The sequence below is a fragment of the Chenopodium album genome, chromosome 18, assembly GCF_948465745.1.
Source record: "Chenopodium album chromosome 18, dcCheAlbu1.1, whole genome shotgun sequence".
Lineage (NCBI taxonomy): Eukaryota > Viridiplantae > Streptophyta > Magnoliopsida > Caryophyllales > Amaranthaceae > Chenopodium > Chenopodium album.
Genome location: NC_137851.1, coordinates 11,858,727 through 11,875,454, shown reverse-complemented (window position 1 = coordinate 11,875,454; position 16,728 = coordinate 11,858,727). Strand labels below are relative to the sequence as shown.

Sequence of the window (16,728 nt, the reverse complement as noted above, 5' to 3'; positions counted from 1 at the left end):
ATCACCATTTTAGCTCCAATGGCTTGTAAGTTGTAGCCACATAAAGAACAAATATATCCTTGTTCGCAATAGAAGTAGCACCTCCCCGATGATAGCCTTATACTTCATCTCGATCCACCTAATTTTATCTTTTTTGTTTGACTTAGTAACTTAGCCCCAAATATACATTTTTATGTGCAACCTTGACCTTCTTCTTTGACCCATCTTTGCTCCCCTTTTATTTCCTCAAACTCGGACTTTGGTTGTTGCTTCCCCTCGTCATATTTGGCTCATTGCTACCTATCCATTTGATCATACTTTACCATTATATATTTCCTCGTTTAATACCAATTCAAGCATAGAGAAGAATACATAGTGAATATTTTCTTCATAGTATCAAGATATATATTTTCAAAATAACATCTTCATCTACCTTATTAGTTTTCAAGTCCACTAATTCAAAAAACCTAAAAACTATCATCCTCCGTTACCTTATCAAACGCTATTATTTGAATCTACTAGTGTTTCGACTTTTGACAGAGACAAAACAATAAAAACTCTTCCAAAACATATTATCGAGCGCACCCTTTATTATTAACGCAAAACAAGCAATGAATAGTTGGTTCTCAAATCGGGTTTCAGAAAGACGATCGAGTAGAGTGTGGTTTAGATCAAATCACCCATGACCCAACCCTTAGCCATAACCTTTAAGCCCTCTTGTTTTTACACTAGGATTTCCCGCTTCTTCTAATACCTCACTCTTCCGTAACCTCCCTTTATAGTTCTCTCTTTCTCTCTCTCACTCACTCACTTTCTCTCTCATCTCCCTCCATTCTCTCTCCTCGCCGCTCCCGCCACCGCAGTTGTCGTTTCTTTCTCCTTCATCAGGTGACTAATTCTTATCTACTTTTTTTGCTTCTGATTTTCTGTAACTTGATTCGGTAATTTAACTGTAATTTGCATTTTAATTTCCTTACTGTAGTTTTTTTTGTTAGGGTAAAAATTCTGCCATTTTTGCTAATGTTGTGGGTATTTTGTGAATTTGTTTTTGAATTTGATTTGATGTGAATCTGTAGATTTGTGGTTTGATTTTGATTTTGGAATTTGATTTATTTGTTTTTAGGGTAAAGGGTTTCAGGAATTGTGGTGTGAAGACTGAAGTGTTTCAGTGTTTAATTTAATTGGAAAAAGGTGACTGATTTTGAAAAGAACTGAGATTTGTTGATGAGAAGTTGAAAATTTGTTTGTTTTTTTTTTTTTTTTCGTTTTTTTTGGCTGAAAGTTTGAATTTTGGTGTTTCTAGGGTTTTTGGGTAGACAAGGGTTTCTGATGGGGAAGGATGAGGAGGAGATGAGAGGGGAGATTGAAGAGAGGTTGATAAATGAGGAGTACAAGATATGGAAGAAGAATACCCCGTTTTTGTATGATTTGGTGATCACCCACGCGCTTGAGTGGCCGTCTCTTACTGTTGAGTGGCTCCCCGATCGAGATGAGCCTCCCGGGAAGGATTACTCGGTGCAGAAGATGATTCTGGGGACTCATACTTCTGAGAATGAGCCAAATTATCTTATGTTGGCTCAGGTTCAGCTCCCTCTTGAAGATGCTGAGAATGATGCCCGGCATTATGATGACGAACGGTCTGATATGGGTGGATTCGGGTGTGCCAATGGAAAGGTATCCTTTTCTTCTTGGCTCTTTTTATTTGTTTACATGTTTGGATTTTTGTCTTTTCACGATCATTTGCTTACATTTGTGTCATTCTCCGTGTGGAGTTATTAATTGAAATATTGATTTGATGTCACATGTAAGGAATAAAAAGATTTATACCCAATCAACGTGCACAAGCTGATACTTCCTTTGCTCCACATCACCCGCAACATACCCTTATGGCACACATTTTAAGAATAATATTTGATTGTTTAAATGAGCAAATTAATCAAAATAATTTCAACGCAGGCACAAGGTAACCTATAAGGTATTGTTGCTGAAATTATTTTAATTAATTTGCTCATTTACACCATCAATTCTCCTTCATAAAATGTGGGGCCAAGGGGTATGTTGCAAGTAATATGGAGTAGAGAGGTATATTGAAAAACAAGTATCGCATCTGGATTTATGGAATGATTTTTATGCTATGTTACTTGGACTCGGATGAAGTGTCTATTTAGACACGGGTGTCCAAGCATCTGACTCGCCCATTTTCTTAAAAAAAGTTGTGTTTTTAGTTAAAAATGAAGTGTCCAAGTGTCAGTGTCGGTGTTCGACACGTGTTGTGTCGACAACGTGTCGAACACGGACACGTGAGGTAAATGAAAGAGTCCGAGTAACATAGATTTTATGCTTACCGTGCCTAGTTGGTTTATCTACTATCATTCACATTGGCTCCTAGCTTTATGTTTTTGCGATGCCCACAGGCTATACAGGCCCATAAATGTATGAAGCCATGAAGAGCCTGCCAAATGCTCGTGGATCACGAGTATCTTGCTCTCAATTAGATATTGTATTGATCCCAGGAAAATGGTGGCTCATTTATTGGTGACTGCTAGGGTCAAAAGTTAGTTTCATTTATTGATAGCGATGGATGTATTGCCAACTTTTTGTTGATTCTGCTGGAATTACTCGATCCACCCGATAATATTAGACCCTTATCTGTTGCTTATGATCTGACCTTGTTAGTTTGCCCCATGATACTGTACCCTATTGGTCCCAAACTCCCAAGGCTCTAAGTCATGCGTTCATGCTCGGTGTGGATATTCGGTGTTTTTAGAAAGTGCCAATTGTTTACTGAAGTGTGGAAGCTCAGATAACATGCTGAATCTGAATGCACAAGAAATCTGTAATTGTGTATTTAAGAAAAATAATAAGGAAATGTAGAAGGTATTTTGGAATCAAATTACTTCATTATCTTGAGTTGGTGACGACCAAACGTGCCAGGTTTAACACTCGCTTGTTGAAGTTATGGTGAACTAAGTATTTGATATGGTTGGAGTTAAGAACTTAAAGAAGGCCACTTATTTATTTATTAATATATTTCCTTAATACGGAGTATTTTGCTGTGAATGTTTGTTTTTGCCGCAACTTTATTATAAAAAATTGTGGTTGAACTACTACAAAGTGGCAACATGCTTTTTTCTTGATTTGTTAACCTTGCAAGGTTTGGATGTTGTTGCTTTTCTCTGTTAGATAAATGCTTAAATCCCTGTACGCTTAAATGACCTCAATATTTTGATCAACTCTGTTGGGTAAAGTCTTTATTGGACTTTAGTGCTCTTTTATGGTCTCGTATTAACCATGCTTAAATGCCATGTCTTTCCATCTTCCAGTAACTATAGTACAATGCTATTTCGTATGAACTTATTTGGATAGTATTATAAACTCATTGATCAATTTGCATGAATGCATGATACTCATTTCTTAATGAGCTTTTAAAATATCATGTGGTACAAAGCCGTACCCCTACTGATGAAGACTGGTATATTGTTTGCCTTTAATAGAGAGCTAACTTGGGAGTTAAGATATTATCATCTGTGCTACTTTAATATGCTTCTATCTGTTCTTTCAGGTACAAATTATACAGCAGATAAACCATGATGGAGAGGTTAATCGGGCCCGCTATATGCCTCAGAATCCGTTCATAATTGCCACCAAAACAGTGAGTGCAGAAGTATATATATTCGACTACAGTAAACATCCATCAAAGCCACCACTTGATGGTGCATGTAATCCAGATTTGAGGTTACGAGGTCACAGCACTGAAGGTTATGGTTTGTCATGGAGTAAATTTAAGCAGGGCCATTTATTGAGTGGTTCTGATGATGCTCAGATTTGTCTTTGGGACATAAATGCGACTCCTAGAAACAAAAATCTGGATGCAATGCAAATATTTAAGGTATATCTTTTTGTCAGACATACACTATAAATTGCTTCGTGCGATTCATATGCTTGTGCAAATTCTGCGATTCACAGATTAAAATGCTTAGTATCTTTAAATATTCTTTCACTTAAGATGGCCAAATATTACCTGTGAATCTGTAATTATTGTTAACTTTCTCATTTTTTGGTTAATATGTACCAAATGCTGTAAACTTACAGTATCTCAGATGAAAACAACGGTGCACTAAAGGGGTGTGTTCGTCTTCTTAGTGATGTTTTATGGGCGCACTTAATTTTCTTTATTTGGATATAACATCATGATGATCGTGATCTGCATATGTAGGTTCATGAAGGTGTTGTTGAAGATGTTTCATGGCATTTGAGACACGAATACTTATTTGGTTCTGTTGGAGATGATCAGTATCTTCTTATATGGGATCTTCGAGCTCCATCAGTTACCAAGCCTGTCCAGTCTGTTATTGCCCATCAAAGTGAGGTTAGCCATAATTGTTATTGGGGTTGCAGACAATTTTATCATCAGAATATTGTTATGAGTGGCTTTGGTTTAATTAAGGCATTCTTCTGTACTCTGCTCCCCCTAAATTGATTATTGGTCTAAGATTTTTAAATTGCCTACAGATATAGGCATCATAATCTCTCCTTTAAACACAGATCTCACTTTCTCTTTTGGCTAAATGGTCAGAATTCCCAAATTAAGTTATCTGACTCGTATAACTTTGATTCTCAGCTCTTGGAATGACGTAGTTGGTAAAGAAATATCCTTTTGAAACATAGGAATAGAAAGGAAAACATAATTGCTATGACAGCAAAGACCCAGAATATACTGGTTTTTAAGTTTTACTAATAAAATTTTATTAATAGTAAAAGTAATTTAATTTTATTTTCGTTTAACTGTCAAATTAGGACTAAACCTTAAACACATGATACTTGACGTAACTTGTATATTGAAAAACAATACATAAAATATGTGGAATTCTGATGTTAGATAGAAAATCATCTGTAAATTGGGTTAGATAGAAAAACATATCCATATGGATATTTTTTTAACCTAATTTGCCATTGAGGTGAGCCAAATCACTCTTTTATTTGCACAGATAATCTTCAATTGCAATAAAATAAATTATTCTATATTATTCCACTTATATAGGCAACATTGACTGCCTCTAATGGTTGCCTGACTCAGGTTGTTGATCTTTTGTACTGTGGTCAGGCCCTCAACCTGCCCCCTCCCCACATCCCCCCCCCCCCCCCCCCCCCAAAAAAAAAAAAAAAAAAAGAAAAAAGAATTGTTTCCTGCCGCTTTGTTTAATGATGTTTAAAATGTATGAAATTTGGTATTTGTATGTAAGAATGTATCATTGTGCTGGGCTGTTGTCATTGTTCATTGTATTCAGAAGCTATCTTTTTTGTTAGGCTAAAAAAATTGTTGGTGTGTAATTGTGTCTTGAAGCAGTCCCTTTTCTGGAGGCTGTTTGTCCTCTTTGGAATTAAGTTATATGTCTTCTCTGGTAGTTATACTTATTCACATGATTTTATTTTCAACCTGTCAGGTGAATTGCTTGGCTTTTAATCCCTTTAATGAATGGGTTGTGGCTACGGGTTCAACTGATAAGACTGTCAAGTTGTTTGATCTAAGGAAACTCAACACTGCACTGCATACTTTTGATTGTCACAAGTAAGAATGAACAATTCTTTCCTATTTGTTTCCCTTTATCAGAGAACTTTGAAGTCTCATTCAATGATTAAGTGAGGCATTGCTTTACTACTTGGCGTCTAATTGTGAAATGTGTATGATGTGGCAGGGAGGAGGTCTTCCAAGTTGGGTGGAGTCCTAAAAATGAGACTATCTTGGCTTCATGTTGTCTTGGTAGGAGACTGATGGTGTGGGATCTTAGCAGGTAACTGTTGTTTGTTTGTGTGGTTCTTGTGCATGTCTTCTCTTGCTTTGTTAGTGCATACTTTATAGACTAAAGGAATAATCAATTTTTGGTGAGTACCTTGAAATTCCTATTTGTGATGTCAAATGTCTATTCAGGCAAGTAAATAGTAGATATAATCAGAATTTGAAGTGTCAATTGCGATTTTATTCAGTAATCGCTGGAGAAAACCAAACAAGTTAATACCGCAAACTTGCTAAGTTATGCATAGGTAGTTAGCTGCCAGAAATGGTAGGGGGTTGTATTGCATGTCTTTTGTCACATCATTGAATGATTTTATATCAATCACAGACTTGGTTTAGAAATGCAGACTTGTCTTGGAGTTTGAAATTCCAATGCATTAGTTGCAGTCCATTTAGGTGGTAGCGGGCTGTATTGCATGTTTCTTGGAGTTTGAATGATTTTTATTTTTATTTTCTTTGACAAGGGGAAGATAACACAAAAACTAAATAGCTGTCCACTTTTAAAAGTAATTAAATTGGCTAGCCCGAGTGAGGCTCACTTACCTTGTACAGAGGGCTTATTCAGTAATTTGTTTGTCCTTGCGTTGGATTAATGGAGTACTGGAACTGCACTGCCACAGTAAGGCCAGTGACTATCTTTTGTTTGCATGTATAAGATTCTCATCATCAAGGAATAATATGTTTTGTGTTTTGTTGAATTAATTTTTTTGAAACCATCTTTGTCACATTTGCGTGGAGCAATGGGTGATGTGCATGCATTAGGTTTAAATAAAATAAAAAGAAATTCCCGGTCAATTTTACTTATGTTTTTGTTTGTCTCTAAAATTGAATATGGAATAACTGCAAATAAGTTTATATGTTTGCTAGAGTATATGGTTTAAATGAGCAATAGAATGTATGTTACTTTGGTGAGAAGGAAATCTACATGAATATCAAGTGATGCATTCTCTTGTATAATGTCTGAGGGGGAGTCAGTGTAGTTGCTGCTCCTTCCTGTTTAAGGTAAAACTTTAGCTTTCTCTAAATCTGATTGAACTTTTTCCTAATTCGCAGAATTGACGAAGAGCAAACCCCAGAGGATGCTGAAGATGGTCCGCCGGAGTTGCTCTTCATTCATGGAGGCCATACCAGCAAAATCTCCGACTTCTCATGGAATCCATGTGAAGATTGGGTTGTTGCTAGTGTCGCCGAGGATAACATTCTTCAAATATGGCAGATGGCTGAGAACATATACCATGACGAAGATGATTTATCAACAGATGATGCAACTGCCGTCAAGGGCTCTTAGATTTAATTTGTAGGCTTAATTATGGGGAGTAGGTACATTTAGGGTTTGTGTATCTCCTGTTTTCTGGGTACAGGAATTTGCTAAATTGAACCAGCCGTATTTATGCTCTAATCTCCTATGAGTTGGTAAAATTGATCGTTATGTATTATCCATCTTTGTGAATTTGTTAGGCGTATATGATGAATGGTTGGCTATTTTGATTTATGTTTTGTTAGTAGTTTAGCGAAATTTGGACTCAGAAGTCAGAACCTAGAATCCCAAGCATGTTGCAGGTTCTACTGTGCTTTTTATTATTTATTTCCTATACCTTGTATATCATACTGTCATGTTGTTTCCCTAAACTGAGGGTGTCCTTGATGTTAATATTGATGTTTGCTTAACTTTTAGGAATGGTTGCTTTTACACAGTTCTTGTTCTTCAGCATTCTTTCAGTTTTTGAAGTGCAGAAGATTTTTACCGCAGTAGGTGAAAAAAACCCCTAAAATAAAATGTAGAAAGACTGAGAACATGAGGGGAGGAGAGGAGGTTCGATTCTCATCAATCACAAATCCCCTTCCCTTACCCTCGGGCATTGCCAGCCAGGTGATAGTAGCACTTTGTGTAGTGTGGAGTATGCCTCAAAAATAGAATTCGCCTTTCTATTTGGTTTTATGCGTATTTACCTAATAAATAATTAAATATCCTTCTATCCAAAAAAAAAAAAAAATATCCTTGGTTTTCCACTGATGAATTACCATCTCAACAATATAGTTCTCTTTTTTTCCCTTTTGTTTGCTCGATAGAAGCACTTGTAGTGTGGAGTATGTCTCAAAATAGAATCTGCCTTTCTATTTGGTTTCATGGTTTATGCATATTTAACTAATGAATATCCCTAATTTTCCACTAATGAACTAACATTTCAACAACATACTACTTCCTTTGTCCTCTTTTGTTTGCTCATAAAAACAGATTCACTTTATTAAGTTTTGGTTGTGTGAAGTTGATGAGAGAAAAGATTAGTGGGATCAAATACACTGTTTGGAGAGTAATGGTATTGACATATTATTATTAGGAATCGGACAAAACTCAAAAAGTCGAGAGTATCTAGTAAACACCGGAACATTACAAATTTACAATCAAACATGTTGCAAATTGCACCTTGAAACAACTGCGTGACAAAGAGGATCAACTATCTGGCCGTCTCCAACTCCCGTTATCCACTCTTTTTCGTAACATTTCCAAATTACCCTCCTTTTTTCCGTGGTTCTTTATTCATCACACATTCATCATAACTTACATCAGCTCATCACAAAGTACTAAATTTCATTAATTTCACTTCCCAAACTACCATATTTAATCCAATTTCTCTCTCCTTTTTCATGGGTTTTTATTGATTTTGATTTTTGATGTTGATTTAAATTTTATTTATTTATCATGGAATTTATATCCTCAAATTGTACAATTAATTCACCCCCAACTCTCTCAATTTCACTCCCTTCACCCCTTTTCTCAAAATCAGTAAATTTCAAGTCAAAATTCAATACCCAGTTCACTTCTTTTAAAACCCCATCAAAATCATTAGTTATTAGAGCAAATGCATTGCAACTTAGCAAGAACAGTGATAAAAATGATGGAAGTAGTGCCTTGGATCAGCTTGATATTGAACGTGGTGTTTGTGTACCATTTCGCAAGTATACGCCTGAGGCGGTATTATGCTGAATTTTAATTAAATTATTGTTATTTTGAGCTAATTAGTTTTTGATTTTTGATGGTAATTGATTTTTGTTGTTGGGTTTTTACTTGCTAGTGAATTTGTTTACTGGGTATGGTTTCGGTTTCGTATGCATTAGCAAACGTGCACAATTAAAACAAAAAGAAACGGAGGAAGTAAAAAATTACTGAAAATTGAATTCATTAAGGACTGAAGAGAGGGATGATATAGCTGTTTACATTTTCTGCTGTACTTATTTCAGTTGTTTGTGTTATTTATACTAATGCATTAGTGCATTATTGATCTTCAAGCCGTACATTTTGCCTAAGGACTGAGGATAGGATTATGTAACTTAAATTATGTAGCTGATGTAGGCATGTAAGCCTCTATTGCATGAATTTGAGGCTAAATTTTGGGGGCATGTCGCTGAACTTATGTAGTGGTTTAAGGCCGGGTTTGGTTTGCTTAAAGGTGAAATTGAAGTTTCTATGCGTTTAAGATTAAAAACGCGCATACAAAGTACATTCCTGGTGCTGGTGTAAATTAGCATAATGGGTATCATGGTCGATTGTTTGATCTAATTTTGTATTGATAGTAAATTGGTAAATTGACAGTTTTTGTTTGCCTTAATTGTTAGGTGAGGAGTAAGGTGTTGGAATCCAGAGGTGCAATTTTGTCATTGGTTGAACGTGGCGTTGAGATAGTGTGGAACTTAGGCCTATATTGGGCTACATTATCATATGATTTTTTTGTTGGTAGAGATGAGGAAGTTGTGCCATATCGAGCAAGGCAGCTGAGGAATCTGTTATGTGACTTAGGGCCATCCTTTATTAAAGCTGGGCAGGTTAGTGAACTTTTGGTATTAAAATTCTTTGCTATTTAGCCTAGTCCTTTTCATTTCTAGACTTTTAAGTTCAAAAGTTGTAGTATAATTGTGGAATAATTTCTAGGTGTGATGTTGGAGTAGATAAATTGATGGTGTTGTTGCCTATAAATGAGTTTTTTCAGTCAAATTAACCAGCACCTAAACCTTATGGCTGCATAAATTGCTAGTATTTACTGAATTGAAGTCAAATGTTTTCCATGAGGATATAGGTTGGCTTGCTAAACCTAATCTCAGCTACTTGAACATAATATGCAAAAAAGATGTCTCTGTGTCTTCGAAGTGGTGGTTATCTAATTTCAGGGGATTAGCTCATCTTGGGATGCTGATAGGCGATAACTTGTTATAAGGCCACAAAATGTAGGCTTAAGGGTTTATGAGTACAAGGAAGATCAGTTTTTTGCTGGCTAGAGGTGGTTTTGGCTAAATCTTTATCCAATTAATTTTGTGTTTTTAGGCCCCTGTTCATTACTTCATTGAATTACTCTCATATTGTTGCCAGCTTTCGTTTACAATACTTCTGCGAATGATCAATGGCATGCAGATTTTTCCTCATCCAACCCTTCATTCAGATATTCAATAAAGAAGTAGAATAGGAATTAAACATTGAGCTTTCAAGTAGAGTCTATAGATATTGACATTTCCTTGTTGAATCACAATTTATTTAGTTCTAATTATAATCGCAGTTAGTGGTTTCTCAGCTGGTAATCGTAGTCCTCTTATTAGTTGCTTTTGTTGTTGGCTGACATTGATGATAGGTTCTTGCTAGCAGACCTGATATAATCAGAGAAGATTACATGAACGAACTGTGTATTTTGCAAGATGATGTTCCACCATTTCCTAATCAGGTAAGCGTGCTCCATATGGCTAGATAGACATTGTTTATTCATTTGCTTTATGATAGTCAAAAGCTGAAAATTATTTGGCAATGTTGATAGGTTGCCTTCAAAATCATAGAAGAGGATCTGGGGCAGCCCCTTGAGGCCATATTCAGCAAGATTTCATCACAGACAATAGCAGCTGCAAGTTTGGGTCAAGTTTATCGAGCCACCCTTCGTGCCACTGGGGAAGACGTAGCTATTAAGGTGCATCCAATGTCTTTAATTTTCCTGTCTTTATTTAGTAGAAAAAATATAGACTGTTGATTATCCTATTTTATGAGAGTTGTAAATGCCTTTCTAATCTTGTCCACAAGCTTGTTTCATCAATTAGTGATTTTTTTTTTTTAAATCTTGGGGAAACTATTAGTCTATTAGACAATCTTTTCCTTTTTAATCTTCATATACATTTGGAAAAAAGATGGTTGGCTCCAAAATTATTAAAAAATTTATATCTGTTAATGGTTTCTTGCTCATTTTTGTAGCTATCTTGAGTCCAATCACTGTATTACTAAGGAATTCTAATGTCATTTGTGTTCCTTTCCTGTTATTTCATGTATAAATATTATAATACTGAAACTTTTCCTCTTAGCCAAGTAGTTATTGGAAGTTCCTCACAAAAAAAAAAAAAAAATAGTAGTTATTGGAAGAACAAAGAGAAAAAGTGATCAAGGAATTGCTCCACTTTCTCTTATACTAACTTGTGCAGTTTTATTTAAATATTTTTTTCTAAAAAAAGTAGCAAATTGCCCCACTTTCTTCAACCCTAGTCTTTCTGTTGGAACCTTGGAAGTCTCATGTTTCAGGAATATTTTGTGGCAAGAGGAAGTATTTTCCAATTTAGTTTCATAGCAATTCTATAAAGTTTCATATGGCCCTGCCTGTTCTGTTTCTACTACTTACACTCATGTTGGAACAAAATCTAAGAACTTCTAAATGAGACGTGTAAATGTGCACTTGCAGGTACAAAGGCCTAACATAGAGCCAATAATATATCGAGACCTTTTTCTCTTCCGTACTCTTGCATCATTTTTGAATGGCATCAGCATTCAGAAACTAGGCTGCAATGCTGAGTTGATTGTTGATGAATTTGGTGAGAAGCTTTTGGAAGAGCTTGATTACACCTTGGTAAGATCTCTTCTAAGATTTTCTTAATATGCTATCGTAAGTGATTTGATTTAGTGATTTTGGCTACTGAACGAACCATGTCTGTTTCTCTAAATGCGATACAAATTAGTTGTTTGTTTGATAGAAGAAAGTGTATTGTCATTGTCTTTTTTATCGAAAGATATACAGGATTTAAGCTCATTAATTTGAGAGGAAATACTTCTGTTATGTCATATTTATAAAATGTATATTAGCTGGAGCTGACACAATTATAGTACTGAGTATCACATTATAATGTTCCCCTTCTCCATTGATAATCTACAGGAAGCTCGTAACATTGAAGAGTTTTTAGAGAATTTTAAAAATGATCCAACTGTCAAAATTCCTAAAGTTTACAAGCAGTATTCTGGCTCGCGCGTCCTTGTGATGGAATGGATTGACGGAATTCGATGTACTGATCCTCAGGTTTGAAAATACTGGGGTAATTATTTTCCTTATTACTTTCTGCTGAAGCCTTTTCTTTTACTGACTTTAACTTGTTCTTATTATTCGTTAGGCTGTTAGGGATTCAGGCCTTGACATGGATGGGTTTTTGACTGTTGGAGTTAGCGCTGCCCTGCGGCAGTTATTGGAGTTTGGACTGTTTCATGGAGATCCTCATCCTGGAAATATATTTGCTATGCGTGATGGGCGGATTGCGTATGTGGACTTCGGAAATGTTGCTGTGCTGAGCCAGGTAAGTTACAAAGGAGGTACAGATTCCTTAATTGTTTAATTAGTGTCAGTCCTGTTACATATGTGATGTCATAGGCTATAAGATTTCTTCTCATTTAAGCCTGCTAAGGCTGCTACATGTAGAGTAGGATTTTCCAGCAGGTCACAATACAAATTTATTCTCTTCCTTCTTAAGGATATCTAAAGAAATTCTTGGCAGTCATATTTGGAAGAAAAGCAAAAACTAATTTGACGCAAGATTTGTGCTAAATGGCACGTGTCATGAACTCATTCAGTATTTCAGTGTTTGAATTTATAGAAACCTTTACCCGGCGTTCTTTCTATTTTTATGGATAAAATTGTGCTAAATGATACTGGTCATGGGCCTCATGGCTTCATTTTGCTCCTTAATAGGTAATGTTTCTGTATGAATATTCTTCCCTTGGGAGTTTTCCATAAATTAATATATTTTTGTGGTCGTATTTCAGCAAAATAAACAGATATTGATAGATGCTGTCGTCCATGCTGTGAATGAGGATTATGCTGAGATGGCAAATGATTTCACTAGGCTTGGTTTCCTGGCAAAGGGGACTGATGTGGCTCCTATTATTCCTGCATTAGAAGCCATATGGCAGAATTCTCTTGGGAAAGGGGTATCAGAATTTAATTTTAGAAGTGTCACTGGTAACTTCCTTTCCCATTTTACGTTCTTTGATAAATAACTCATTGTGCACTGCTATACTATCGGACATGCTTATATTTATGATATTATCTCTTGACTTTTGAAGCGATGTTGTGATGAATAAAGCTATTAATTTGATGTTGCTATTGCATGTGAATGTGAGTATTTTGATCATGCTTGAATAATAATCATCAGTAAGGGAGTTGGAGAGACATTATAATCAAGATTTCTTCAAGTGTGTGGTGGTGGGTTTTGTGTTTTGCATGTAACCCTATACTTTTTTTTGTTCTTTGGCACATGATGTGGCTAACCAGTCTCATCCGTATGATAAGTGCGTAAACCATGTGATCTTTAGTAAACTTGATTAGTCATCCTGTCATCCATACAGAACTTTGTAATGTCTTTAAAGGATTATTGGCCTTTCCATCTCAACCAAGAGATTTGAAATTAACATATGTGGTGAAAATCCCTGCAAACAAATGTAAGATATACTATTGAACTGAGGTAACTTTAGCCTCTAGGTATAAGGTATTTTCATAATCCATATTGTTGGAGTAAAGTTTGCAAAAGGTGAAACCAGGTCTTGCCCAAGCTACCGGGCAAAGCGGCCTGAACGGACTCACAACATTGAGTATTTTAGGGATTATAAAAACTATAGGCTGGTTGACCAGGCAAACTCTCCATGTCAGTTGCGCAACAAAATCAGGTCTTTTGGCATTACAAAGTCCTTTGTGCTGTAGACTGAGAAAACTCACCCTATCGTGATAAAACCTTTACAGCTTTTCTCCTTCCTTGATTATTCATAACAAATAATATGACCCCTAAGGTGCATGATCCCTAAGGTGGATGACCCCTAAGGTGCATGACCCCTAGACCACAAAAGAGTTAACGTTTTGGTTCTTTGAGCCTTTAAAGTTGCTTTCTGGGCTCTAATTATATTTGGAATTCTACTAGAGATTAAAATATGAGTTGTGACTTAACTGAAGGAGAGAACCTAGAAAACTCTATGTTGTTGTGCCCTCTTGAGTATAATTCGCCTTGCAAGTCAGCTAAAATGATCATGACTAAAATGGTGTTGTTAATTGGTAATTACTTCCACATTATGGAGTTTGATTTTGATGTGACATAGTTTTAAAATCTAAAATCCTTTATTCTGGATAATGTCTAATGAAGATTTGGAAACCATGACTTTCAGGTAAATTCAATCAGCTTGTTTACAACTATCCAATTCGTATTCCAGAAAGGTTTTCACTTGTCATCCGATCTCTATTGACACAAGAAGGAATATGCTTATCTCTGAAGCCAGATTTTAAATTCCTTGAGGTAATTACTTTTTACCAATGTCCTTGCTATGTATATAGCCAAATGTAAATACCCACTAGTAGAATTGTTTGTTGATTGACCAAAGAAGCATATTTATACAGATTTAGGTTGAATGCCTGATGGCTCGGATTATGTGATTCACTTGTGTTGAGATCTCTATTTCCTTTAAAGTACCTAACTAGAATTATATGTCTTGGGTTTCTTATGAGATAATCATGGAAACATCTATCATTAAACATTCTGATTATAAAAGAAGGGTTTCAGTAAACGATCAATTCAAAATGCTTCTTGAAAACTTATGTAAAAAGTAAATGCTTCATGGGTTCATATGCTTGATCTATGAGGGAGTTCATGATAAGCTATAGGTCTTATGTCCCAGAAGAGAGCAGAGCTAAGTGTACTTTATCATTTGTCTATCATGTCTCTGCATATTGACACCTTTGTCTAAACTCAGGCAAACCGGATCTTTAATAGTGTTTCCTGTCAAGTTTTCTATTATTTCTGTTGCTCTGGTAATAGCTGGTTTTCCCAACATTGCTGGTTGAGGATCTGTAATGAACTCTATTTTCTTGAAATGTCCATCTCGCTCAAGAGGGTAGTCAAGTGACTTGCTTCAGAAGTTATAAAATGATACTTCGTACATTGATATGTTTGTCCAAGACTTAACTATATTCTGTAACAAATTGTAGGCGATTTATTCCTACGAGTTTATTTGCTTGATTTTATTAATTTATTTTTTATTTTCATGCTGATAGCTTATTCAAGCTCTGAGATGATTAACTCTTTTATATTCTGACTATTTATATTTATATGCTTATTGTTTGAAAATATCTAGGTAGCTTACCCATATGTGGCGAAGCGTCTTCTTACAGATCCAAATCCTGCTCTTCGTGATCGTCTTATCCAGGTGCATTAGATGATCGCCTCCTTGCTCATGCTTATTACAAGTCAAATTCACTTATTATGTTGTCATTATTCTAGTGTCCTGTTGAGAGCTTGAAATTCTGACGCTGTGTAATACATAGCAATAATCGAGAAAACCATTCTTTACCACCTTACAAAACTTTTTTTAAAAGGCATGATAGAAAGCCAATAATAGGTCTTCATAAAATGAAATGCTGTTGGTTTCATATAAGAATCGTATACCAAGTGCTAGCCCTTACTCTGAATACCCTCCTCATCTTCTTCACCCTGCATCAGGTACTTTTCAAAGACGGGGTTTTTCAGTGGAAACGGCTGGAAAATTTGATTGTGTTGGCAAAGGAGAATGTTTCAAGGATGAGCAATACTCCAGCATTGCAACTTAGAGACAAGTTAGTCTAGTTACTTCATGCTTATTAAATTCTCCCATTCTGCGATTCAATAACTCTGGCTCTCTTTTCTAACTTGTCACCTGGCTTATTTGTCCTCTGTCAAAGGAAAGGGAATGAACGAGCAACCTCCAAGTTGGACCTTACAGACACCATCAAGGACGGAACACGACTGTTCTTGATCGATGAGGGGATTCGTAGACAGCTTGTTCTTGCTATGACTGAAGACTCAAAGCTTCATATACAAGAGGTATCATATTAAAATTCTCTTTTCCTCCTATCAAACTTTGGGTGTTTCTTATAATTGGCCTGTTATGCTGCAGCTTATAGATGTGTACCGTTTGGTTGAGGATCAAGTAGATGTACCGACTGTTGCTGTGGAAGTTGCTCGAGGTTAGTTTCTGTTGACATGTGTGAAACATTGAATATTCTGAATAAAGTGTTGGAGTTGATTAAGGGTATACTAAACTTGCAGACTTGCCAAGTATGGCACGCGATGTTCTGCTTTCTTGGAGTAATTCGATTTTATATGACTGAAGCTGGGAGTTTACTGGCTGCTGATGAATTCGTATTATTCCTTGTATATGCTGGAATAAGGAGGAATATTGGAGCCCTTCTCCTTTTGTAGAACAAACAGGGTTTGTCCGACCCTAGCTTTGTCAATTGTCATACTTTGTATTATATGTATAGGCAGGAAACCACAGGATTTTGTATATAGAAATGTAAAGATGGCTAGGTTCTCACCATTCCATAATACGTTCTTTGGTGCAATTTTGTACGAAGTATATTACAGATAGTTATTGTATTAGAAGTATATTAATTGTAATTAAATCATTACTTTATTTTCATACTCTCAGGACATTTTTTACAATGACATAAGAAAATAAGCATCAAATCATCACACTCTATCCCAAGGAAATAGTATTAACAATTTATTTTCATCATAAATTCAGTATTACACTCCATACAATATTATGAAGTTATAATTGGCATTTAAAATGTTTAACAGCCAAAGTTTAATGTGAACTATTGTCCACACTCCATAGTAGATCTACACGCTTAATAAAACTGCAATGCCTT

General features: G+C 35.7%; 2 protein-coding genes across 4 annotated transcripts; both read left to right on the top strand.

Annotated features, from left to right (window-relative positions):
- The first annotated feature begins 755 nt into the window (after positions 1 to 755).
- Positions 756 to 7,263, top strand: LOC145593093 (histone-binding protein MSI1). Of its 3 annotated transcripts, none has more exons than XM_081649600.1 (8): positions 756 to 867; positions 1,103 to 1,170; positions 1,283 to 1,653; positions 3,542 to 3,868; positions 4,196 to 4,348; positions 5,424 to 5,548; positions 5,676 to 5,771; positions 6,827 to 7,263. In XM_081649600.1, the coding sequence occupies exons 3-8, from the start codon at positions 1,309 to 1,311 to the stop codon at positions 7,059 to 7,061; spliced, it is 1,281 nt and encodes a 426-aa protein (XP_081505726.1). In that variant the 5' UTR covers positions 756 to 867; positions 1,103 to 1,170; positions 1,283 to 1,308; the 3' UTR covers positions 7,062 to 7,263. The 3 variants fall into 3 exon arrangements, with proteins under 3 accessions (XP_081505726.1, XP_081505725.1, XP_081505727.1); XM_081649599.1 differs by having other exon boundaries at positions 757 to 920; XM_081649601.1 differs by lacking the exon at positions 1,103 to 1,170 and having other exon boundaries at positions 785 to 867.
- Positions 7,264 to 8,265: 1,002 nt separating this feature from the next.
- Positions 8,266 to 16,504, top strand: LOC145591497 (protein ACTIVITY OF BC1 COMPLEX KINASE 1, chloroplastic-like). Its single transcript, XM_081647971.1, has 14 exons — positions 8,266 to 8,747; positions 9,389 to 9,595; positions 10,393 to 10,482; positions 10,573 to 10,719; positions 11,476 to 11,640; positions 11,944 to 12,084; positions 12,176 to 12,355; positions 12,822 to 13,017; positions 14,211 to 14,338; positions 15,174 to 15,245; positions 15,539 to 15,651; positions 15,757 to 15,898; positions 15,972 to 16,041; positions 16,124 to 16,504. The coding sequence occupies exons 1-14, from the start codon at positions 8,475 to 8,477 to the stop codon at positions 16,183 to 16,185; spliced, it is 1,986 nt and encodes a 661-aa protein (XP_081504097.1). The 5' UTR covers positions 8,266 to 8,474; the 3' UTR covers positions 16,186 to 16,504.
- Positions 16,505 to 16,728: the final 224 nt, after the last annotated feature.